We start from the raw sequence: 27,028 nt of genomic DNA on the forward strand, positions 1-27,028 counted from the left end.
CTTGTCTGCTCAACCTTCCCTCGGGAGGTTGACGATACCCAGACCCTGGCCTCTATAAGGACCTCCAAGCACCCACCCACCCGCAACTCGGACTTTTTCCAGAGACACGGGGGGGGGGTTGTTGGAGACCTTGGACAGCAACCTCAGCCTTGCAGTGCTCCTGCTGACTTTCTTAGGTGACAAAAGAAAATAAAAAGTGGGGAGGGGACGGAAGGGAGAGGGCCCGAGCCCGTGCGCAGAGGGCCGGGCGGGGGCCGGGGCGCACATGGCCTCTCCCCGCTCCCCACGCCGCCGCCCCGCGCGTCCTCCTCGCCCTCCTCCCTGGGCCGAGCCGCCGCCACTGCGCCAGGATGGAGAGACCTCGGCGCGGGAGGAGATGACGCAAAATCCAGCGCTCCCCCCAAAAAAAGTGTGTCTGCAGGACGAAGATGGCGGCAACTTAGCACGGGGACTGAAGATGACTGTGGTCTCGGGAGGCCCAACGCAGGCGACTCGGCCCCGAGGTCCGGGGGAGGCGGCGTCAGCAGTCGGAACCCCGGCGACGGTGGCGCCCGCGGGCAGACCTGCGGCAGCGGCGGCGGCGGCAGTCGGAGCGCGGGGTGGGGGGTGGGGGGGAGGGACAGCCCTGCCGGCGGCGGCTGCCCAGGCTCCGGACGCGGGCAGAGCCAGCGCGAAGTAGCGGGAGGCGGAGGAGAGGCGAAAGGAGAAGGAGAGGAAGGAGGAGGAAGAGGAGGAGAAGAGGAGGAGAAGAGGAGGAGGGGAGGCGCTCTGGTCGCCGTCAGTGGGCAGCGGAGACGCGGCATGCCCCTGGCAGGGGAGAGCGGGCTGTCCTCAGCAGAGCCATGGGGACCCGCGCTCTGACTATGCCGGGGTGACAGGAGCAGCGCCAGCCACCCTGCCACTCCAACCATCACCTCCTGCACTCAGCCTCACCACCGGCCAGCACCAGCTCAGCCTCCTCCGCCTCTCTCTCTCTCTCTCTCTCTCTCTCTCTCTCTCTCTCTCTCTCTCTCTGCCCCCACCCCCATTATTGTTTCCCACTCTACAGAGGATGGGGTCGGCTGATGATTAGGTCGGAAGCAAGTCAGATCTTCTTCCAAAGCCTGGTAATATTTATGTAGGCAAAAAGAGAGAGAGAGAAAAAAAAGGAGAGAGGAATAGAGGGGAGAGAGAGAGAGAGAGAGAGAGAGAGAGAGAGAGAGAGAGAGAGAGAGAGAAGAAACGGGAGGAGGGGATAAGGAAATTAAACCCTTTAAGTCAATGCATATCGTGGTGACAACGGCACAGGAGCCCTCACGGTGGAGTCGGCCAGGGCTGTGCGTTCCCAAAATATGACCAGGGGTGCCTGGATGTGTCGGCAGTATGACGACGGCTTAAAAATCTGGTTGGCAGCACCCCGGGAGAACGAGAAACCGTTCATCGATTCAGAGAGGGCTCAGAAATGGCGACTCTCTCTGGCATCTCTCTTGTTTTTCACAGTCCTGCTCTCTGATCACTTGTGGTTCTGCGCCGAGGCCAAACTGACCAGGACCCGGGACAAGGAGCATCACCAGCAGCAGCAGCAACAGCAGCAGCAGCAGCAGCGACAGCAGCAGCAGCAGCAGCAGCGACAGCAGCAGCAGCGACAGCAGCAGAGGCACCGGCAGCAGGAGCCCTCCTGGCCCGCGCTCCTGGCCAGCATGGGGGAGTCCTCGCCCGCCGCCCAGGCACACAGACTCCTCTCCGCCTCCTCGTCCCCCACCCTGCCCCCCTCCCCGGGAGGCGGCGGCGGCGGCGGCAAGGGCAACCCAGGCAAAAACAACCGGAGCAAGGCTCTTTTTCTAGGAAACTCTGCCAAACCCGTGTGGCGCCTGGAGACTTGTTACCCCCAGGGCGCATCTTCGGGCCAGTGCTTCACCGTGGAGAGCGCGGACGCCGTGTGCGCCAGGAACTGGAGTCGGGGGGCGGCGGCCGGGGGGGAGGAGCAGCAGGCGAGGGGCAAGCCTCCAACTCCTCTCTGGAACTTGTCGGATTTTTACCTTTCGTTTTGTAATTCCTACACACTTTGGGAGTTGTTCTCGGGGCTGTCCAGTCCCAACACTTTGAACTGCAGCCTGGATGTGGTGCTCACGGAGGGCGGTGAGATGACCACTTGCAGGCAGTGCGTGGAGGCTTACCAAGACTATGACCACCACGCTCAGGAGAAGTACGAAGAGTTTGAAAGTGTGCTCCACAAGTATTTACAATCGGAGGAGTACTCGGTGAAGTCCTGTCCTGAGGACTGTAAGGTAGGAACCCTGGATTCCCCCCTTTCCTGCGCTTTTTTTTTTTTTAATCTCTGCTGGATCTAGGTGTCTTTGAGTATTTATTTATTTATTCGCTCTGGTTGTGTTGCTTTAGTCGTTGTTTCTCTGGCTACAAGAGCTTGATTTGCTGCTTGAGGCGAAAATACCTGGTGGATTGCTGGTGGGTTGATGGCTCTGGGAACCCTCAGAAGACCAGGAACACACCTGGTCTCCGGAGATAACAAAGGTGGGGCTTTAACTATTTCTTCCAGCTGTGGAGTTGGATGGGACTCTGTTAACAGCTTTTTAAAGAGGGAATTTGAATAGGTTTGTCAGGAAGAGGGAGGGGACTGCAGACCCATGACCACAGGTGGCCAGAAGGGTCAGAAACAGGCATGCATGGCTTGGCATGGGGACCTGTACATAAGGCACTATAGTGTACATCAGATAGTGACATCATGGAGCTGGTTGACTACAGGAACAAGAGAAAGTACAGTTGTTTATGTAGAAAAAAAGCAAACAAACAAGATTCACATGTTTTTCCAGGGGTATTTCTTGTTCTTAGGAAAGTGTGGGGGCCTACCTGAGCACACTAGTCTCCTTAAGTTTCCTGTTTTCTCTTGGACATTTACATAATTATTGATCTAAGAATTACCATGAGTGGAAAGTTGTAGAATTGGGTATATAGTGATTGATTTGCAATGTTAGGCTATTAGTCTGACACCTTATATAATTACTTTGGATTCTTCAGTAAGCATTTTTTTTTAGAAATGCTCAATGGCAAATCTTTGGTGCCATAAATTAAAAGTTTCTGAAATATTTAAAAGCATGCACTATACTTAACTTCTTCCTGTTGAATATAAGGCGGAATGTGACCTTTGGTGATTAGCAATGGGGGAATCTATGCAAAAATTAGTCTGTTACCCTGGGCACCCATCCTACTAGAAGTGTCACTGTCCGTGGTGCTGGAATTAGATTTGCCCAAGAGATAGGTTGGAGATACTGCAGTGACCTTTAGTAGGGAAGGAATGATGTCAGAATCTCTATAAACCTCAATGCCTCCCCCCAGACAATTTATTAAACAAAATAATAAAATGGTATTGCTTTTCAAGATAACACACTGCACACTCTCTCTTCTTTGTCTTCCCTACTTCTCCAACCTTACAAACAGAATTGTCTCTCTTTGCCTCACTTGCTTTGTACTGAGAAAGTGCAATCAAGTGCAGTGTAGGATCAAAGGATTTCTGATGCTTCAACAAGGGAGCTGATCAAGCATACCTGTTTTCAATGAATGTCACGCAAGGGCCATATTTGACTTTGGGTTGTGCTTTTGAAAATGAAGTGAAACTTAAGCTGACCTTGCTTATGATCATTGTTTAAGACCAGAGACCTAGACCTTGAAATATTGATTGTGAGTTTATGACATTAATCAAGAATGCTATCTCATTATTCAAGAGGACCTCAAACTTCCCTACCCATTTTTTAAGACCATACCACTATAACTCATGTCTGGAGACTACACCCAATCTTAATGGTAAAAATGACCAGTGAATGACTAGTGTATTTACTGTATAGTTAAGGTGTGCTGTATTGAAAGTGTAAAGATAAAGAAACTGGGATTTCTGGTAATTGTACTACTAATTAAAGGTTACAGAGGTTTCAGTGTATTTACTTTTAAGAGCAGCAGTACTAATTTGAATTTGCATGCTCTCCTGAATCTAAGCCCTTACAAGAATTTTTATAATTTCATCTTACATAGCTCAGTATTAGTCTGTGTTGATAATAGATTGCAGCATGATTTCAAATATGTCATTTATCTTTGTTCAGATAGCCAAATAAAAATTTTAAATGGTTCTTTTCTCCTTGACCCAAATTAATTCTTACCATGATACTTATATCATCATAGTTATAAGGTACAATGTAAGAAAAATTTGTTTTTGTACAACATAGACATTATCAAGTGAATTTAAAAAGCATATTATAAAATTCTAACTCCTTTAAAAATTCTTCTTTAGGATGGAAAGTAAACATAGATGTTTGAGAACTTCACCATCATCACCCAGAATTTATTGCCTATCATGTCTTACAGGTATTTCTTGCTGGTAGAGATTTCCTTTTTTGGTCATTCGGAACATTTATTTCATAATAGCTCTTTCTAAAAATTATATTTTCAAATTTAAAGTGCTAGCATTCTTGGATTATGATTCACAAATCCACTGAGTATTTGTAGATGTGCCATATAGGCATTGCTCCTTAGTTCAATGTATGGTTTCTCTAGGATTCTGCAAAGGTCCCAAACATACCCATTTGCAAATTATATCACAGAGCTTAAAATGTTACTATTGTCTTTGAAGATTTTGTCTGAGTTTCTTTCTCAATACTTTTACTTACTTCAAACATAATTGTAACTACGGAATGAGTATCATCAGAAGCCTGTCCATAATAGATGCTCTATGCAAAATTTTCCACTTTTAAGGCAGTTACAATGACATAGAGCAGATTAAAATAAATGCATTGTACTTATGAAATTGGTCAGATATTCGTGAAAATCCAATTTAATAGTTTACATATATATGTATATATTTATTAAAATTGCAGATAGGATACACAAAATTGTGTTAGCACTACAAACTAGTGGGGTTATTATTTTGGGAGAAATATGTTAACTTTTTATACCAATGTATAATTAGCAGCAATGATTTCTAACTTTTCAGATTTAGGATGTACCATTATGTTCTTGGTTTATATTCTCCCCCCATTAAAATTGCCCCATTTTAAAAACATGTTAATTAAATGAACTCTGTGTTAAAAAATTTTAAAGCCTTTTTGACCAATTAAAAATAACCCTTAAAATAGATGTAATAGAATTACAGTGTCTTGGAGCCAGGCATGGTGACACACTCATGTAAATCCAGCTCTCAGGAGGCTGAGGCAGGAGGATGTCAAGTTTGAGTCCAGCCTGGGCTACAGAGTGAATTCCAGGCCAGAATGGCACCTATCTCAAAAAAAAAAAAAAAAAAAGGAAAAGAAAAGGAAAGAATGATAGTGTTTGGAATTCACAGTAGATGGAAATCAAATACAGCTGTTTTATTATGGAAAATATCTGTATTTTAATGTGTCATTTGCACCTGAAGATATTTTTAATTTCATCAGAAATATCTGCTTTAATATTTAAGGGGTAAATGTTTGCATTTACATAAAATTAAAGGACAAAAAAATCTTGTTGCGTATATCACTAACACTATACTTCTTAGGCTGTCTTTATTATATAAATTATATAAAGACAGTAATTTTTCTGCATAGTTTGCAGCATGACTGAAAACAATGTTTTTGTATGTAAAAGAATCTGAGAAATATGTCAAAATTTTCAAGTTAGCCAGCATTATTAAAAATGAAGCATTTTATTTTGCAAAATTTACAAATGTATATCATTTTCATGCTTAATTGTTAGTAAGTAAAGATTTTCTCTTATACAGGCCATTCTTTGGCTCCTAAGTAGTCTAGAAGACAAATACTGTGAAGAAGGGGCATTTTGATGATATGAATTTTTGTGTTACAAGTGAACTTTTGTGGTCACTAATAACTTTATTTACTTAATATTCCCTCGGATGGTTGATCAGTGAACAGAGGTGTGAGATTCAATTCTAGCACAGCATCGCACCATTGGCACGTCAGTTACCTTAGTGAAGGTTTAGTCTTCATACTCCCTAGAACACACGCATTCTCGTCTTGCTATTTTTATGAGCTTATTTGCATTTAACGACACCAATCACAATCCCTCTTGTGAATGTCAAGAATCTGTAATGACTGTCTTTGAGACTTTCTGTCTTCCTGCAGATACTGCTCACAACATTACTTGATTTGAGAACATAGATTTTGAGTTACGTAATGTGTACTTTGAGGAGGAGAACATGCTTTTATTTATCTTATTGTCACACACTATAGATTCACAAATAAATAGTTTTTTAAAATGGAAGATCAGATAGCTCACAATTCTTTCCATTTAAATTTTGAACCTAAAATGTTTTGTCATTGATTGAGTGCTATTGTGCATTTTGTGTCACTGTCCAGAGGTGTGGGGCACACATCTATAAATAGCTCTCCTTTGCATTCTATCACCTCATTCTTTCCACTTCTCTTCATAGCAGAATGGCTGCTCTAAAGAATCAAATAGCCTGGTCCATACAGATGATTTCTTTAGCCACAAATAAGGCTATTTATAGGGCTAATGATACTATCACAATAGTTTTTTTGCATTGGATTTGTTATCCTTTTTGTTGCTTTCTATGCAACTGCTGATTTATGATCTGTGCTTTATTTTTATAGAGAAACACCCAAAATTTTGTCTTAATATTCAATGTCTCTTATATTACATACCAAAGAATGAATATTTTTACTTCAGACTTGTAACTGGGTCAACTTAGTAGCTATATAGGGCATAACCTAAATACTGAGATACACTGGTTTTAATCTCTTCTATTAGATGAGGTCAGTGTCTGCATATGCAAGGTGAATTAAAGTGTGAAGGAAAGAGATCAGGTAGAGCTCCACTCTCATACTCCTCCACCTGTAAATCATAACCCATTAAGACAATTTTTCTTGCTAGATTTAATAAAAGAGAACAAATATGTAAATAATGGTTTGAAAGAAAGAACTATTTTGATTTGAATTATCTGTGCTGTTATTTTACTTTTATTTCTCAAATAAAAAAAACAACTTCATATTCTGTGTCAATCTCACAGTGACCAAGCTCCAAATACCTTGCTATTTAATATCAATTTGTGTCATATAGCTGTTTCTTCAGTGTCAGTGAACACAGACTCTAAATCAGTGATCCATGGGAGAGAATGGTGAACTATCCTGGGGGGTCTTTGGACATACTGAGGCCTGGATGTACCCAGTGTCCAGAGGTTCTGATGTCACTGGTCTGGCTGGGCTCTTGAAAGGCTGTCCCAGTGATTCTAAGGTACAGCCAAGGTTGAGGATGAAATGCATGGAAATATTTAATTCTGTGTTTAAAGTGCCAAAAGATAATGGTTTATTTTCCTCTTTGGTGATCTCCTTCTACGTTCAGTCACTTATAAACAAAATTTTATAGAAGATCCATAGATGGTAAAAATCTCACGAAATGTGGATGTTTCATATCCATATATAAATACTGTTATTGATCTTGGCAACAATATATCATCTTGTGTGAGTGATGGGTAAAGGTAGTAATCACTTCTAAGCAAATGCAGGAGGATTTTGCATGTTTTGTCTGCATCATTCTACACCAGAGGGAAAATAAGTTCTATCAAAGTTGTGAAACAGATGACTCTGCCTGTCAGTTTCCTGCCCTCGTCAGTGTGCCTCCTTGCTGTCTGTCACCTGGCTGTGTCTTTTCCTGCCACTTGAAAGTTGCATTTCCAGAGCTTGGGTTCCTTAAGGAACCCCAGGTTCAGTATTCTTCTTTCTTCTGTGCACCTCCACTCTCATGAAAAATGATCTAACTCTTTCTTACTGAGTTATCACTGACTTTGTTTACTTGAAAAGAAAATTGAACTAATTTGTGAAAGACTAATCATGACAAATGATTAACTCTCACAGAAAATTACTCCAATCACTCAAAAATGCTATGAAAAAGCCTCAGCAGTGGGCAACAAAGTGGAGAACTTTGTAGAAATCAGAATCTATTCTAATTCACTTAATTCTCATTTCTACTCTAGACTTAAGTATTAACTCAAATCTCAGAGAGTAATGCAAGGATTTAAAACGTGACCCATCCCTGGTCAAAGAGTTGGGCAATGTCAAGCATGACTTTCACTTAGTCATTCTAACTAAGTACTTTCTTTTTGTTTTAAATTATCAGCATTTACAAACATCCCAAAGAATTAGATTAGTCTAAGAAGCCCACATATACCTGTCACATAGACTTAACAATTGTTATAAATCTTGTCCTAATTGCTAATTCTACTGATTTTGAACTTATTCTTAGAAACATTTTAGTTGTAACAAGCTAAGAAGAGAGAACTTGGAGAGTCCTGGGCATCTGGATGGATGTCCAGGGTCATTGTTTCAAATATGCAAGGGATGGAAAGGTGAGAGCACCTGGATGTCTGGCTTCACATTTTGGGGAGATTATAGCAAGGATGTGTGGGAGCGAAGTAAACTTTGGTGGTCTCTGAGAATTCTTCATGCTCAGTTGATGAGTTCAGTATGGCTGAGGATACTAGACTGTCTAAGGTGCTATGATGAGATCAACAGACTAGATAAAGTAAGCAACACACACTTATTTCTCACAGCTCTCCAGGGAATGCAGACATGACCAAGGTCCTGGCAAACTGGTTTCTGATGACTGCAGCTGACCACCTTCTTATTGCACGTCCACAGGGCCTTTGTGCCTGCGCTGAGAGATGGGTGGGTCTACTTATCTTTTTATAAGAAGGTCAGTCCTCTTGACTTGGACCCCACCCTCATGAGCTCACTTTTAATCTCTGTGTATGTCCAATTTCCAAGTACAGTCACATTGCAGATTAGGGTTTCAACACAGATGTTTTTTTGGGGAAGGGCAAATTTAGTTCATCCTACTCGATATATATGAAAGGTTGAGGAAATGCCTCTGGGAGATGATGGTGATCAGTTGGAACAGATATTTGTCTCATGGTAAAAGACTTTGACTGCCTTTATTTGTCTGATATTTGTTAAATATCAGAGAAGAATTTTATCAAGGAATTCATTTGCAATGGTTTGTTTTACTCAAAAATTAACTTTGACAACAGTGTGGCAATGACTTGGGACAGTGAAGAGGTGGCACAGAGATCAGTTTAAAGGTTGCTTGCTTGGGTGTGGTAGTTTATGCCTATAATCCCAGCTACTCAGGAGTGCAGACAGGAGGACCACACATTTGAGCCTAGACTCAAAACCAAAAAGCAAACAAACAAACAAACAAAAAGGTCTAGGGGTTTAGCTCAAGTGGTACAGAGTTTGCCTCGTGTGTTAGCATGTATGAGGCCCTGGATTTAATCAACAATACCATAAAAAAGAAAAAAGAAAGAAAGAAAGCAAAAAGAACTGCTGTCCTCCTTAGAAGTCACAGTGCAGTTTTCTAAGTCAGAACTCTCCAGTGGAACTTTCTGTGATGGTGGCAGCCTCTGACCACATGAGACTATTGAGTACTTGAAATTTGGCTGGAAATTGCAATTTTAATTGCATTTAGCTTTAATTAGTCTAAATTTAAGTAGCCCCATGTGGCTAACAGCTACCATGTTGGACAGAAAATTCTAAATGAGGTAGTGCTGTGGAAATTGAAAGGAACACACAGGTTCAGGATATTTCTGAGATCAAGTTCATAGCATTTAGTGACCAATTTTATGTGGAGCAATTATTATCAGTTTGATAAAATGTGAAATTGGGCATATGGTAATGCTATTTAATGAGACAGGAAGTAAAGGAGGAGGAGCAAGTTGGGATGGAGATTGATGTTTGAACAAGGAGCTCATTTTTGGAGATGTCCAGTAGAGAGTGTGTGGCGTGTGAGTGGGGGCTGTGGGTGTGATGTTCCTCCCCCATATGCAGATTTGATCTGGCAGCTGTGGGCAGAGATTGTGTGATTCAACAAAAGCAGATAATGTCAAGAGAATGTGAAAGACAAAGCTTGAGGAAGTTTCAACAGGAAAGAGATCAGGGAAAGAGTCTGAGATGGAAAAAGGAATGAGATTGAAAATTACTGAGATCAGGTGAGGGGGTAGAGAAGATAGACGGAGAAGAGAACTCTGAGACTATGAGAATATGAAAGACCTGGGTATGTCAGTCAGCTTTTCTTTACTATGACAAGTACCTGATATAATAAGCTTATAAAGAGAATTGGTTACTTTGGCTCACAGTTACGAAGACTCCAGCTCATGCTTGGGGGCCTTGTGGAGGGGAAGCACATCCGGGCAGCAATGCATGTCCAAACCAATTACCCATAACTGGGGCTGCAAAAGAGAGAGAGGAGAGGACAGCCTGGAATCCCACTTCGAGGGCACACCCTCAATGACCAGAAAATGTCAAAACAGGCCCATCACTTCCCAATAGTGCCAAGTTGGAGACCAAGCTTTAACCCATGGGCTTTGGGGGACATTCCAGATCCAAACCATAGCACTAGGGAAAGATTTTAAGAAAGATATGGAATCAGTAAACTCCACCCCACATCACAGAAAGGACACATCAGACAAAGGGTTTAAATATGGCACCGAATGTGGAAAGTAAGTCTTGGTGACCTTAAAAGAGTAACTTTAATAGAATGGTAAGAAGAGATGTCAAATGTGATGTATTAAGGAATGAGTTGGAGTAAAGAATAAAGACAAGTTGTAACTACCCTTCAGTGAGTATGTTAGTGAAAAGAAAGGAGAACAGGATAATCAGGAAAATACGGGTTTAAAGAAACAAACTGTTTGTGATGAAATAAACTTTAGAATACTTGTAGCTTTAGATGTAAGATGCAGATGAAAATGGGAGGTTGGAGGAGTTATATTTAGTAAAGGTTAATGGTGGCACCAGGTCCCATACAAAATAATTACTGGTTTTAAGTATGAAGCCATTGACAATTGCATAGCATACTGCTAAAATTATTTTCTTTAGGAATGTGTTACCCCCAGGATACAATGGCGTATTGGTAGGACTAACCATATTAAACATGGCACTCTTTCTAGGTGTTCTTGAAAAATAATTGGTATGTTTGATAGAAAATTCCAAAATTATTATGATGCTGCTGATTATAATAAATAATAATAATGGACTATGAATGTGTTTGGGGAACTGTGGGGGGTGATTGGTGGAGGGGAGGAAGGAAAGGATATTGAGGGGTGGAGGATCAAAGTGTGCCACACATACACATGAGAACAGCATAATGAAACCTGCCAAACACTGTTTGAAAAAGGGGGAGTAGGAAGAGGAAGGAATGAAAATATAATGGAGGGGGTGAACATATTTAAGGTACACTGTATGAATGTATGGAATTATCACAAAGAAATACCCTCGTATTTTTAATGCAAATAATTCAAAAATTAAAAATTAAAGTTCCCTAAGTAACAATTAGTTTTGATTTTAAAAGGAAAGTCTGGTAGAAGGATAAAAAGAAAGATTTCGGATAGATGAGGTTCTACCCCGGTTTTACCATATATGTGATACCGCCCAAGTTACTAGCAGTAGGGATTCTCATAGAATGGGATGCTGGTCACATGTAAGGATTTAGTCTAAGGTATCTCGATTCCCAGTAGTTAGTGACAGTGCCTTAAACTCCACAGAAAACATCAACAAAACTATAGCACATGTCCCAACCATTTTTCTTGTGACTAGGGCAGGAAAAGAGAGAGAGAGGAGAGGACAGCCTGGAATCCCACTTTGAGGGCACACCCTCAATGACCAGAAAACTTCCTAACAGGCCTACCACTTCCTAATAGTGCCAAGTACAGTTCTCACCTGAAATTTTATGCAAGTTTTTCTGTAAGCAACATTCATTTATGAGTTTTATAAGCAGACTTTTGTTATGTGAAGTGAAATTCTGATTTTTTTAATCTACATTCATTTGTTTCTCTAGAAAGATAACTAAATTATTGGACAACTCAAGAATGAAATGGGAGACAAAAACTTCAACTGGAACAAAAATGTTTCATTTCTATAGCTTGAATTTCTTTGGCCATTTTTTCTGATGAAAAATAAACACATACGCTGTATTTTGGACTGAGTGGGTCCTGTTAGATTACCTAAGTAAAGGCATTTTTGTTCACAGCCTTGTTCTCCCTTTCTGGGAGAACACATGGTGAAGACATTGCCATGGCCCTTCATCTCCTCTAATCTGTGGGTAGAAATAGTCTAGGGGAAAAGTCTCAGGTTATATAGGTTGTTGAAAATTGGAAAGTCATGAGCCTCTAAATTCATTTTCAAAGATGGAAACTTTGCATGTTATCTTCTTGGTTTTGTATGACTTTTGTCATCTTTGTTGTTCTTTGACGCAACCCACATTTGTATTTTTTTTCTTGTTGTTTTTAATTTTGGAGAGAGAGGAAGTAATAACAGCCTTGGCTTTGAACTAGAACCAACAGACATGGACAGCATAGGGAGTGCCCAGACATACAGGTTGTGGTAGAGCAAAAACTTCAAGCTATGCTCTGTGAACAGGAACCTGCTTTCCCTGGGAACAGAGACTTCGGGAGACACTGCAGGGCTCTTTAGCTTGATGACAGTCATCATGTGGAAGGGAGCCTTACCACTCTGTGCTTCCTCTAGCCTGTGTAGAGACACCCTGTGCAGGTGTTTCAGCCGGGAAGGTCTGTGCTCCACCTCGGGAAGAACATTCTACTGAAGGAGCCCTTGCTCTCCTACAGCACAGAGGGCTGTCTGGGGAAACCAGGAGCACATAGTTACAGAAGGTGTGTAGGTGGGGTGAGAGCTGTCCGCCATGACCTTCTTCCCTATGGACTGGATGATCTCTACTATTCTATCCAGCATTCTTTGGTATAAAGTGAGGCACCCAGAAGTTAATGCATTGCAGTGAGGTTGTACTTCCTGCCAATTCTAGTCAAGTGTAAGATTCCTCACACAGACAACAGAACAGTGCTCTTAGTTCAGTGTCTGCTCCCCTTAACAGCACCTTGCAATCAAAAAGGAAAAAGTCATGGCACTTCAACTTTAAATTATTTTTCTACTTCCTATTCATGTTTTTACCATTCTGATAATTACAAACATACAGCATCAAGTATATGTTCTTATTCTGGTGATAGGCAGGAAGTGAGAATAAGCTTAAGTTTTCTTTTAGTTATTGCAAATACCAGGAATAAATACCCTTTCTTTCTTCTCTTCTACTCATCTGCACAATCACTGCTATAACCATTCAAACAACCCTCTTGAACAGCACAGGGCCCAGTCATATGGAAGCACTGGGAAAGGAAATTCAATAGGACCTTTCTACCCTAGGTCCACACCACTTCTTTTTGCATATATTCATTTGCACATCTAGATCTCTTGAGGGTATTGCTAATAGTATTGAAGTCACTTTATAAAAAAAAAACCCTCTCATGGAATTCCACTCATTTATCTCATTCTTGCACTAAGCAACTCTTATCCTGATAACTTGTGCATCCTTCCTCATCCCTCACGACAATCCCACATCATGGGTCAAAAACAAAGTAACTAACTCTTAGAGAAGTTAAGAAATGTACGAAAACTTTCATAGTTAAGCCAGAGTTTCACTGCAGGCACATCTGGCTCTTAATCTCATGGGATAACTGAACAGTCTCCATCCACATATAGGTTCGAAATTATCTGATTTTATTTGGTGTTTGTTTTAGGGTCAGCGATGTATGTGAGGTAGGTGGATGATAGTAGGTGTGCGTAGGATATTTTTATACTCACTTGGCATAGAAAAAGTAACGGAACTCTCTTCAATAGTAATTTTTTGTTGTAAAGTCAGCTTGGTGTAAGGACTGACTATGGGCGTAAGCATCAGAAGGGCCTGGGTTCAAATGGCTGTGCCACTGGCTCCTGTCAAATGGGTTGCATCCATCCGTTCTGGGGATTCCTCACAAGAGATGGCAGAATGAGCGTTTACCCAAATATAGTGTGATCTCCCTCTCAGTTAGGTTTCGCTCAGAAGAGCGATGTCTTTGCTGTGCCTGCGCCCACTCTGTCCTCCCTCTGCTACCTGGCCCCTGAGCTGAGGGGAAACATCGGCAAGTTGGTCCTTCTAACCTCTTAATTGGTTTTTAATCAAAGTTGTCCTTCTCCTAGCCTGGATCAACTGTTGGGCAGAGATCTTGAATTTGGTTTCCAGATAGGTATTTTTTGAAAGGCAGTGATCATAAATTCAACCTCAGGGATGAGATAAGCTATGAGAGTCTATTTGGAGAAAAACAAATGTCTTTAAAAAGGTCAATTTTAATCTTAAACCACTTAAAAATAGGATTTCTCCTGCCTGTAGCAGACCCTAGTCTGGTTGCTATGGTCCATTAGGCAAGAAGTTGTAGGGCACATGAACTTTCTGAGGCCATGGCTTCATGCCAAAGTCAAACTAATACAGCAGAAGATAAATACGAGGACACCTGCAATTGCAAATGGTCTTGGTGCCCATGTGAGTGTGAGTCTTTACATCTGGTCTACTTTGTGGCGTTGGCAAATTATGACAGGGTTCACATATATTCTGTTTGTCCCAGGTAGTTTCTAGATACAGGTTGAATATTTAAAAGTCTCTTATAAAAATATGAATCCTTTCATGTCATTTCAGTTTTGACATTTTAAATGAAATGTTTATTTTATTCAATGTGTCTGAAAATCCCAGGAGAGGAGGGAACTCTGGCACAAGTGAGTGTAATCTTTTTCCTCATAGTTTGGTTTCACTGATAAATATATGGGATATTTAGTTTTTGAATCTTTGCAGTTGACAACTGAACACAGGTTTTACTTCTCAATCTAATTAGCTGACTTTGAAATGATTAAAATAATTGACCGAACAAGTGGTTTCATGGTGAAATAAGTCATGTTAATGCCATCTCACTTACAAGGACTCCAAAGAGCAACTTACCTTCTTCTTTCTTTTTTACTTTTTCTGTGCTAGGGTTCATAGTCTTCTGCATGGTAGGCAAATGTCCTACCACTGAGCTACTTCCCCAGCTCTTGGTTCTTTGAGCAGGGTCTCACTATATAATCAAACTCACAATCCTTCTGGTTCTACCTTCTGAGTGCCGGGACTACAGGCCTGCGGCCCCACGCCCAGCTTTGTTTATTTTTTATTTTACAAAAGCAAACATTATAAAACAGCACCTACTTTCTTTTTGTGAGTTTTATTTGCTCTTTGAAATATATATACCTTACTTCCAAATAACTTCAGAATGTGTAGAAAGCTGCAATAATCTACTGATTATTATGTTGGCACAACCTTTTAATTGTACACTAAAATTAATTTAAGTGTACTAGTTGATTTAAAATTTAATTTGTAATATGAAGAAATCATGATATTAAGAATCTGGCATTTTCGTACATGTTTTCTTAGCATTTTGGTGATCTTTGATATCCCCAATTGTTTCACGTTTTCAAAAGGGAAGTCTAAATCCTAAACTACTTCAAAGGTAGAAAATTTTAATAGGTTCTAATTGGAGAAGTAGGTTGCTGGTGTGAGCTTCTAACTCCCTTTTTCACTATTGTTTGTGTAGGAAATTAAAATGAAAAGGAAGACCCATAAATAGCTATCACTGGGACAAACTCAAACATGCAATGATTTGAAACACTCTTTTGTTAATCATCTTTTTTGGGTGTTAGGAAATTGTACTTGGTTCTTCAATATTACACTTTAGCTAGAAGTTTAATTTTCTCACAATATCTACTTTATAAACAGACAAAATCAAAGATACATGCAAGATGAGCAGTACAAATTTGCGTTTTTCATAGCCTGATTAATATTCCTAACACTAAAACCATATAGCTAATGACATTTTGCAACACTCAGAAACTTCCCCATATCAAAATTAGAGTAGATAAATTGTACAAAAGTCAATTCATAATAGAAATGGTTTGGTTTCATTGAAATAGATCAATTTCTGTAGATGGCCTAACATTTGAAATCTGAGGGACAAGACGAGGGAGCTGAGCTGAAGAAAAAATAGACCGTGAGAACACGGTGTCGTTTGAGGGCTCCCACGTCTTACCCCTGACTGATTATGACATTTCCCTGATCCTGGGCGACTTCATATGGCCTTAAGCTTATTCTTATTGTACTGTATTTTTTCAAATACCATGATAATGTGTGATGCATTTAATGTAATAACTTATTAAAGAAAATTTCCCAAGGGCTGTTCCAAAAAGTCCTCGGCCTTCTCCAGTTAATGATAAGGACACATTCTTGAGCTCTCTGAGATAGCTGTGGAGTGAATATATGAATCAGAGGGACCAAGAACTCTTAGCACTGGGGAGAACACATGGATTTTCTCAAAAATATCACAGTGACCATTTGCAAAGGACAGGATAATTGTTGCCTCAGTGCACTAAAGGATACCATCTAAAGAACATTTTAATATCTTAATTTGTGATCATTTCCTCTGGGAATTCATTTTTGTCATACTTTTTTTTTGTGTGTGTGTGTGTGTGTCCTACATAGAATAAAGAAACACAGTAAAGGGACAAGTGAATAATGCTCTTTAAAAATAGATCCTAAGTGGAAACTGTTCTTGGATAATTTGAGCACTGTTATTATATGGCAATAGTAATTTAGTCACTGAGATAAAAGATATCCCACAGTGCACCTAGTTTATAAAAAAGGAATAAATAATCAGGCACTTCATCATGTGTGAATCATATACAGACACAGAAAGTGTGCAAAATTTATATTTATACAGGGTGATTATTAAAACAAGGGAAGGAAGGAATGTGAGGAACACTTAGGGACCATTTACTTTTTTTTTTTCCTAGATGCATGTCATCTAGAAAAAGATAAAAAGACATGCAAATCTCTTAATGCAGAAGCTCTCCTGCTAGGAATCTGTTAGTGAAAAGATCTTAGTAGTAATTTTTCCTTTTGATGTCATTTCAGTTTTAACCTTTAAGGGAAAATTAGATTTTATGCAGGTCCTTGAAATCAAGACAGTGCTGCAGTTTGCCCTGAAATCATTCCTTCTAGCTTGCTTATGAAGGTTTCCCATTAAAAATGTAGTAGGCTCTAAGTCTGATAATTACAAAATACCAGTTTTATAAAATATGTTGTTTGATATCTTTGTTGTTGAACAACAGAGCTTTTTATATGAGAAATATAAACACAGTATTTTATTTGTACATGCTTCTTTGTGGCTAATTATGGGTTTGAAAATAATAAACAACACTATAATTACTCCATAGTTTGCAGTGGGAGTGTGTGCTTCCTTAATCTGGCCACTTAAAGAAAGAAATAACTGTTCATCTGTGAACCTTTCCAGAGAGGCAACCTTAAAGCTTGTGTTGTCTGTTTTCCAAATTTAGAGGAATATAGGAAAATATGTATGTTTATTTCTGCTTTTGAGTTTATGAATTTGAAGAAATTAGAAAGATACAGCATTTTCATGTTGGGTACAAAGTTAAGATTGTAAGAGAAAAGATTCTACTTAACATAAAGAACAAAAGACTCTTTTAACAGCATAATTCAAACTTTTTGATTAATTCAGCCAATGGGATGAAACTATGGATCTGCAACAATATCTATTCAGATAATTTACCTAGGATGTCCAGAGTTACAAAATTCTAATAATTGAGAAATCACTTACACAGATCAGGTTGTTCTGTATTGCTTTCCAAAGTGTTCTGTAGTATTTCATAGTGCTGAATGATCTACAGAACTACTACTAGAGAACTATTAATAAAACAGAGGAGATACTTAGTCTGTAACGGTCATTTAAGGACTTTGTTTGTCTGTTAGGTGTGTGTGTGTAAAGTCTATTGCTCATATAAAAACAAATATAAGTAAGTACTGTGACCACTTTGGTCCTTGATTTGAAACTAGTTCAATATCAATCAGTAGCCCAAATATAGGGAAAATAATTGAAAGAAACTATTTCTCTGACATTATAAACAGAAATAAATGACAACTAAATTTTATTTTTGATTTTAATTTGATTCATGGAAAAGCAGTGAAGTTATGCCACAAGGTAGAGGTAAGATTATATTAACTTACCTTCACTTAGCAATGATGCCAAGCAAAAGTGTGTAATTCTATGAAGTAGAATCCCATTTGTTCAAATAAGTAATCCAATATCTAAGGCACAGGGCTCTTAATTAAGGCTTTTAACAACCTTTTCATATTTGTTTTCTCTAATTTATATGTATGGTATATAAGTAATTCCTATTTTCAAAGATACAAATTATTGAAAAGGAAGAAAACAAGAAATCACTAAAAATATCACCTTCAAGACTGTCTTAGCAACATGTGGATAGCTGACATAATAAGCCTATAAAATGAACTCTGTTCATATATGCCAGATCATTTATTTCTCCTAGAGTTCAAAAATATTCTTAAGGAATGGAAGTTATGTCTGAATCACTTTTATATAATTACTTGCAAAGAAGGAAAGGAAGAAAACAATGAGTTTGTGGTAGTTGTAAAGCACAGCAGCAGATTATTTCGGGTGCCTCACCTTTTAATCAGAGCATTGCTTGTGACTGCCTCAGCCAAAGACTAGGGAGCAAGTTGTTCTCTGGGACTTCCAAAGTAGGTGACAAAATTTTCATGTTGTTTGCTGGAATACATAGTCTTGAAGCATTGGGAAACCATGTAAAGTGCTCAGTTAACCCAAAGCCCAGCTACACAGAGGTCATGGGCAGACTTTCTTGCAGACAGCCTTAGTTGAGCCCAGCTTCTGAATCTCACTGTGACAGGCACAAGAAACGTGAGAAAAGCACACAGAATAAATAGAAAGATACAACTGTGGCCAGACATGAACAGTGCCATGGAGAGAGATCAAAGAATGCTCTTGGATTTAGAGTAGACCACCATTTTTTGCTTTATTTATTGGATTATACTAATATACTTCACTTTGTCCATATATGGCAAGTTAAATAGAAATGTACAGTCACAATGATTAAAACATCAAGTAATTTTAAGGCTGCATTATGTGGGAAATTCTGTTGAAGTCTTTATATTTTGTTGCTGTTGTTTAATCAAGAAATGACAGTAAACTAAAGAAATTGGCTCATTTACTCTGTATTGCATTTATAACATGAAACATTTTCAAGTGGCCAATTATAATGATATTCTCTTAGCCAGAGTACTGTTCTTTTGGAGAAAGTATTTCATGTTTTGAGTTACATTTTCATACATATATTGAAATTATTGCCTCTTTGATAATGTTATGATTTGATCACTAACCATACTTTTGAATACCATAAAGCCTATTTTGTGTAAACTTTCACATTAACTCTATTTAAAATAATTTAGGAAGAATTAAAAGTTAAAACTTATGGAAATTACCAAGAAATACTTGGTTATGGTATAATTAGGAGAAAGAGGTATTATCTAATATATCAGTTCTCATGAAAGAAGGCACTGTGAGTTTTCTAAGTTATTTAGTAGACTTTTGATTCAGTAGAGTGGTCACTATTTTTTATAGGTAATTCCAGAAATAAATAATATATGTAATTCCTTCTTAACATTTATACCAAAGTGAAACAGTTTCCATTTATTTAGGGAATTCCATTTGTATTAGTTACCTATTTCTATATAACAAATTGCCACAAATTTAGAGATGTAGAACAACAGGTGTCTATTATTTCATATTTTCTATGGATCGGAAGTCTTGGCAAGCCTTAACTATGTCATCAGGCTACAATCAAGGTGTCAGGAGGGCTAGGTCTCATCTGAAGGTCTAACCAGGGAAAGATCAGCTTCTAAGATCACTGATGGCTTGCAAAATTCTGTTCCTGTGGACTGTTAACTGAAGACTGCAGCTCCTTGCCTTCTGGTGGCTGGATGCCGCTCTGTCTTCTTGGTCATGTGGCTCTCTCCAAAGTACCTCACAATCTAGCGGCTTGTTTCTTTAAAGGCCACAAGGGAGAAAGTTCCTCACTAAGACGGATGTTGCCGTCTTATGTAGGATAATTACGAAAATGATACCCCTCACCTTGCTACATTCTGTTTATTAGAAGCAACTGAGCAATTCAAGGGGAGGGAATTAGGGGAGGCTGTGAGCACTAGGAGGAGGAATCACGGACCACCTCAGAGGCCATTTCTACATCTATTACATTTGAAAACCTGTCAATTACATTTATTTTTTTAAGTAATCCAAGGCAATTTCACATAACTTTTTATCATCTAAGGCAAAATTAATGTGTATTTTTGTTTATTGTTGCCAATAAATCCAGAAATATTTGAAAAGTATTTATAAATGTAGGAGACTAGCAGCATTTTAAAAATACAAATGAGTGTTATCACAGGAGCATGGGTAAATATAATTTTACTAGACATAAACAAGACTGGAAACATGGCTCAAGCAGTAGAGCACCTGCCTAGGAAGCAGGAAGCTGAGTTCAAATCCCAGTTGTACCAAAAAATAAACAAATGAATGGAAGATATTTTAGGGATACTCTACATGCAGTAAAGGAATTTTATTTAATGAAATTGAGCATAGTCAATTTCAAGTTGTCTTACTTCTTTCAAAATTGTTTCTGCATGAAAAATTCTAGTTTGCCTTGAAATATTTTTAATTTAAGAAATTTGCTGTAGTTATAGAATAATAAATGTCACATAACAACTTTAGAAGAATGCAATCTGTTTTCTAAAAATGTATTTTTGGATAAATTAATGGCTGCTCAGAACTTGCAATTTCTAAATGCTGACTTATAACTCTCATAATAAGATTGAGTTATTTAGACCAGTACAGTAATCACACATGCCCAGTTAGTCATCCTTAGAAATCTCATTTGTTTGGAATGCTGCCCATAATGCTAAATTCAGATTAAAGATTTCAGCAGTGGGATTTGAAATAAACACGAAAGCACTTTAGGGCAAGTGCTTTTATGAAGAGAGGTCTGGAAACTCTCTCACTTCAACTACTCTGACTCTGCTTGCTGAGTATTTCTTTCCATTAATTCTTGATAGCTTGATACTTTTCTAGAGCTACATCTTTTGTTTTCGGTTCTTGGTCCCCATGAAAGAACAAATTTTACATGTGTATTTTTATTATACATTTAAAGTAAAATAATTTCCCAAATTCTTGTTTACTGTACAGGTTTGTTAAAGAGAAAGGAAACACATCCCCAGAGGCAGGAAGGGGAGTACTGTAGCTTGCTTCAGAGACAGTAGTGTGTATCAATCAGCATAGATAGAGTTGTGCTGAATTAACAAACATCCCCCAGAGCTCAGTGGCTTAAAACTTTCTTTCTTGTGAATATTTGTGCCTTTTCTGACTTGGAAATGCCTGTTGCATATTTTCATTTTAAGCTTCAGTCTGACAGAGCAATCTCTTTCCAGAATATTTTCAGTTTTGAGGCAGAAGGAAAATAAAGTGCTACATCCTGACCATGAAAACCCATCTCAAAGATGATAACCATCGCTCAGATCTGCATTTCACTGACTGAAGCAAGTTGCATCCCCAGTCCTGTGTTCAACAGAGCATGGAACCATTCTGAATGTTTGGTGACCAGTGATACAACACACCAGCAGGAGAAGAAGAACATGCAGGCAGTCTTGGCTCAAAGAACACAAATCTGTATATTAATGACTTTACTCATAGTTGACTCTATGTTTTTCCAGAAGAACAGTGTATGTGTAAATTAAATCTTAGTTCACTATCATCTTCCAACTTCCAACTTTTGGAACACTTAGGAAAGTGATCCGAAGAATATTAGTGACATTCTTTTGGGTAGTGTTGTAAAGGAGATAAACTTGATATCGTTGACAGATGAGATGTTTCCTTTACCTGTAATTTTTAAATGTTAGTAGTTTAAAAGGAAATTACAACTTCCTTGGGAGTGGGAAAGATGAAGTGATATGTGTATAAAAACGTTTTGAAGTCTTAGAGGTTAAAGAATTCTGGGGTTTGAAAGATTATTTTCACTTTCATTAACCTTCCTTATATTATTATGGTTTATGCATTAAAAATATCCGTATAGGTGCAAAATGGAAAGAACGCTTTGCATTACGAATGAGAAAAATAGTGTAGGATAATGTTTTAAATTCTAGATTCATCCCCCATGAGCCAGTGGTATGGTTTTCATGGAGAAGGAATGTTGGGCTGACAAGTCGCTCCTTGTTGTCAGGTAGTTCCATCTCATCACATAGACGGGATGTTCTCGTTATTTAAGAAAGTTGAAATGAGTCACTGCAAATGCATCACTACTACTGGAGAAATGAGTCCAAACATATGCTACCTTGTAGCATAATCTTGGTATTTAAAGGAAAGAATTGAATTAGCAATCTTTCCTCTGGATTTGAAGCAAAGAAAGAAATGAGTGCATTTTACCCAAATTAAGAATGAAAACACATCTTCTGGATTTTTTTCCCTTTGGCCATACATGGAACCATTGTCACTGGAGACAATGGCAGGTTCATGTGTGTTGTTCTTCTTTTCTGTGCAAAACTGCTGCCTTAGAATTCATGCACCCCCTTCAGTATTCTAGGTATTATTTATTTTTGCGCTAGGCTTGGTAGATAAATGTTCAATAAATACTTGTGGAATGGATAGGTGGTTTTTTTTATTATTTTATTTGCAGTGTTGGGGATTGAACCTCAACACTACCACTTGAGCTACACCCCCAGCCTGGATAGTTTTTATTTGGGAAAAATCTAGTTTTAATTCCATCAATTAAAGACAAAGCATGTGAAAGTTATTGGGTAGTCAAATCTGCTGTGACTGTGAGAAATTCCTATCCTGAAGACGATGCATTTGAGGAAACCGTGAGTAATGTAGCACTGGGCTTTTTCTGTGTGATTTTGATAAAGTCTTGCTGGATCACAAAGTCAAAATCTTGTTTGAATTGGGACAAAAAGAATTTAACAAATTCATTTCTTCATTTGAAAGTATGTTCCTCCCATTGTCAGACTATCAGTAGCTGTTGGATTTTTTCAAATCAAAGCATGATTCATATAATTACTGTATTACCATTTAGCTTTATAAAAGGACTGAAGATATTTTAATGGCTGGTGATGAATGAAAAGAAGATGAAGTGCGAAGAGCTAGTCTGTAGTGAGAACTGCTGAATATGGAACTTATTGTTGAATATTCCTCTAATAACATTGAATCCAAAGGCAAGTCATTTTGTTCCATTGAAGAATATTTTAAGAATGACCTATATAATAATGAATTTTCAAATTCATATTAGCATACTACAGAAAAAAGACCTGTGGCATAATGACTTGGCTTTTCATTTAAATTTCTACTTATTATTGATTTTCATCTGGCCATATCAAAATGTTCTCTTGTGTAGTACTGATTTTCTAGATTTTTCTTCAAATCTGTGTTCTACTTTTTTGTGATTACTTATAACTTGCTTTTATCACACTGTCCTTACTTCTAGTCTTAGAAAAGAGAATGTTAGGTTGTTCTAATTATTCTAGTAGAGTCCTTTAAAAAGAGGGCTTTCCTAGAATGAGGAGAAGAGAGGTGTGTGCAGGACAGTCCATCTCAAGCTGCTTCACCCTAGATTTAGTCATGAGGAAGCAATCGCCAAGTGTGTTTTGCTCTTTCAGTGCTTACGTGGAAAAATAACTAAATGAAACATGTTTTTACAACCTTTGTCTCGTTGGAAGCAGTACCATTTGATGCTGGAGAGAATCCTTATGTTACAAAATAGGATTTTGATCATTACCTAGTATTTAGTTTCTCTGAAAACATCTTTAAAATGCTCTTAAATTTATTCTCAACTTATTTTCCAGTTTAATTCCAACACCCAGCTGGTTTATGACTCTGCCTGCTCATCTTCCCTTAACTGAGGTTTGGCCATTCTGGCCTCCATCCCAGGGAAAGTGGTCTTTCATGTGCACATAGAAGTTTTAGGATATATCAGACAGAAAACAAAACGGACAGGGAGAGCTTTATGAAGTGCTTAGGTTCACTCGCCAAAGAATTTCATTTACTTTTTCCATCTTACCTTCTTGGAGAAGCTTGTTGACCTGCTTATTATGATTGTGTGGGTTTGCTGTAGGACCTTAGCTTCTGTATTTCCAACAGGTTTTTAGGTCATGGACGCAATATGGGTATACAGAATATGTTATGGTTCATGTTGGTTTTGTGAGGGTTTTGAGATAGTCACAGCAGTGAAACTTTCTCACCTTCAGCCTGTATTCATTTTATAGACTTTGCCATTTATTGTGTAGTACCTAACGTTTGAAAGTCAGTACCTGTAGATTTAATTTGTTTTATAGCTGAGAAACAATTTTGAATTGCATGCTTTGAGAAGAACTCATTCATCAATTAAACAAAAACATACTACGTACTCAGTCTTCTCTCAGGTGCTGGGTAGCAAAGGCAGACAAGACTCAGATAAGCAAGTGAATGATCACAAGTTAGCATGATGCCGGTACTGTAGGGGCATTTGGGTACCATGAGTGGGCCTGGAGGTCTGCTCAGATATACTGATATCTAAGCTGAAACTGAAGCCAGCAGGAGTGTGTGAGTGTGTGTATGTGAGTGTGTGTCTGTGAGTGTGTGAGTGTGTGTGTGAGTGTGTGAGAGTGTGTGTCTGTGAGTGTGTGCGTGTCTGTGAGTTTGTGTGTCTATGAGTGTGTGAGTGTGTGTGAGTCAGTGTTTGTATATGAGTGTGTGTGTGTGAGTGTGTGTTGAGAAGTGCAGGTGCCAGGCAGAGGAGAGCGGGGTCCTGGATTCCTTGCTATTCCCACTGTGTGGCCCATGTGTCAACAGTGCAGGCATGATGGGGGAACTTAGGAGAGGCAGAGTCTCAGGTCTCACCCTGAACTCTTGCTTCCCTGCCTTAGAAAATGCATTTTAATAAGATTCCCTGATGATTTATGTGCACATTAATAGGCTCCTGAGATAACCCAGTGAAGGAAGCACTGGTTGTACGTGACAAAGAGCAGGACATTCAACAGACTGTGAGAAATGTTATTTCCTTGCAAAGCACAGCTGAGCAAACACCAAAGAGCTGATATCTTGAAGGCCAGTAGGTAAAGGAGTTACTCTTGGGGTTCTTTGTTAATTTAGCAAAAAGCATGCAGTCTTTGTATGACTTTTAATTAACCACTCAAAATCATCTAGAACTTAGAAATTATAACTATAGGTTATAGTCTCATAGTTTTCTGGTAGCTCTGCTGCTTTCTGGGAGGGAGCTTACAGGTATTGAGGTTGAGCTTCGTTGTCCTGGATTGCTTGAATAAAGTTCCTGCACTAGCCCATTCAGCAAAAAACATCTGTTTAAAGCATGTGTTGTTATTTATGGCAGTCCCCGTAAACAATATTGCTTATACAATAAGCAAGGGTATATTGCTCAAAGGCTCCAGCAAAGCAGGCTAAACTACTCCTCCTTATTGCGTGACCCTCTTCTTAGTTTTAATGGGCAAAACAAAACAGAGTGGATCTTGGGACTACAACAGTTAGCATGTAGAAGCATAAAGCATACACAGTTATCCCAATTCAGCCACGCTTACTGGTTGTTTACTACAAAAATAATCATTTGGCTGAAGGTGTCTTTCATACTTTTGTGTTTCTGAGTCATAGTTCACATATTACAGTGTATCATTTTTCATTACAATCATTTTGTAGTTTGCATGTGGTATCCAAAAGTGAACAAATTGAAGAAAGGAAAGTGATGTACACATAATAATGAATAAAGTAAATTTATTAAGCTGTGAAATCCACCATTAATTGTTTATTTTAAATGGTACTGAGATTTTTTGTTGTCAAGTTAGTCTCTAAGAGTTTTATTTTCAATTAATTAAAAAAGCATTCTTTTACAAATGTAACCAATGCAATGGTAAGCCCTTTTTGTAACCTGATGATACTTAAAAGTAATAGAATATATTCCATTTACACGTCTGATCTTTTTACTCCATGATCTTAAATGTTACCATGATTTAGGATATATTAATGTCAGAAGCATCATTTATTTAAAGAATCATCCACTATTTATATTATTTTTAAGCTCTGTTGATTTGTTCACTTAGGTGTCCATATTTTGGATGGGGAATCTCCCTATGATCATCAGTTTGGACTAGGAGATGGTTCTTTTGTCATGGCTGGACTGTGGAAGATGTAGTGTGCCTGATATTTTGTCACTTAGTATAAGGCCTCCTCCAATGGTTTGAAATATTTTTGGCTCATTGAACATCTTTCTTAACATCCAATGTGAACATCTGAAAGGTGGCTTATCATAGGTCTAGTATTATAATAGGTCAGACCTTGACTGGTGAGAACTTTTGCCTTGGATCTTGCTCAAGGTGACCTCTGCTTTTTGGTTTGAGGAATCAAGCAGTGCAAAGCTATAGATAAGGTAAAGGCACAGGGGTGTTACCAAGACAGGTAGTTTCTTGTATGTCCCCCTAGATAGAAGAAGTGGTTTGAGATGCATGCACTCAGCTGTGGCCTTGCTAACTTTTCTGTCTCTAACCTCATCAGAGTTGATACTTCCACATAAGGCTTTTATATACTCCATTATAAATAAGACATTTTTATACCTTGATGTCCAAATTGCACAAGTATTAGCACTACCTCTTCATCACTACTCTGTGCTCTGGCCTAGAAGACTTCTGTTTCTTTTCACCTGGGGACTTCCCCTGAATGTGCCTAACCTGTCCAAAGCCTATTGCTACTGTAAATATTAATTTCATCTATTGAAGAAATTGCTATAGAATCTAGGGAGACATGACAGGTGAAAAGGAAAGTTAAGCCAGTCAAATGAAGTTCAATAGATTCACAAAATCTCCACTTTTATAGTCTTAAAATATTATTGAAGTTTTAGGTTAAATATAACATAGTCCCTCAAAAGTTATATGGAAAAGACCAAGACTTCTTTAGTTGTGATGAGGTTACCCTCTCCTGTATTGTGCCAAGGACTGGCACAGGTCAGCCATATTCTACTCAGGTGCTCCAAGAGCAGCACTGCTCAGTACATACTTCCACGAAAACAGAAATGTTGGATGTGTGCTGCCCTGTACTATAGCCACTGGCCACATGTGGCTATTGAGAACTTGAAATGTGACTAGCAAAACTGAGGGACTGAATCTTTGCTTTTACTTAAGTTTAATCAGGCTAAAATTTAATTTCAGTATCCACTGGTAGCCTGTGGCTGCTGTATTGGATAGCACAATTCTAGAAGATAGTAATTACTCATAAATGTACATT

At 38.8% G+C, this 27,028-nt stretch overlaps 1 protein-coding gene across 2 annotated transcripts in view; it reads left to right on the forward strand.

Moving 5' to 3' along the window:
• Positions 1 to 626: 626 nt before the first annotated feature.
• The window catches only part of Nalf1 (NALCN channel auxiliary factor 1), a 552,582-nt gene continuing 526,180 nt past the window's right edge, over positions 627 to 27,028 (forward strand). For both annotated transcript variants that reach the window (XM_074043006.1, XM_074043007.1), the window contains exon 1: positions 627 to 2,267. In XM_074043006.1, the coding sequence (XP_073899107.1) occupies positions 1,332 to 2,267 (936 nt within the window). In that variant the 5' untranslated portion in view covers positions 627 to 1,331. The remainder of the gene's footprint in view (positions 2,268 to 27,028) is intronic.

The sequence above is a fragment of the Castor canadensis genome, chromosome 10, assembly GCF_047511655.1.
Source record: "Castor canadensis chromosome 10, mCasCan1.hap1v2, whole genome shotgun sequence".
Lineage (NCBI taxonomy): Eukaryota > Metazoa > Chordata > Mammalia > Rodentia > Castoridae > Castor > Castor canadensis.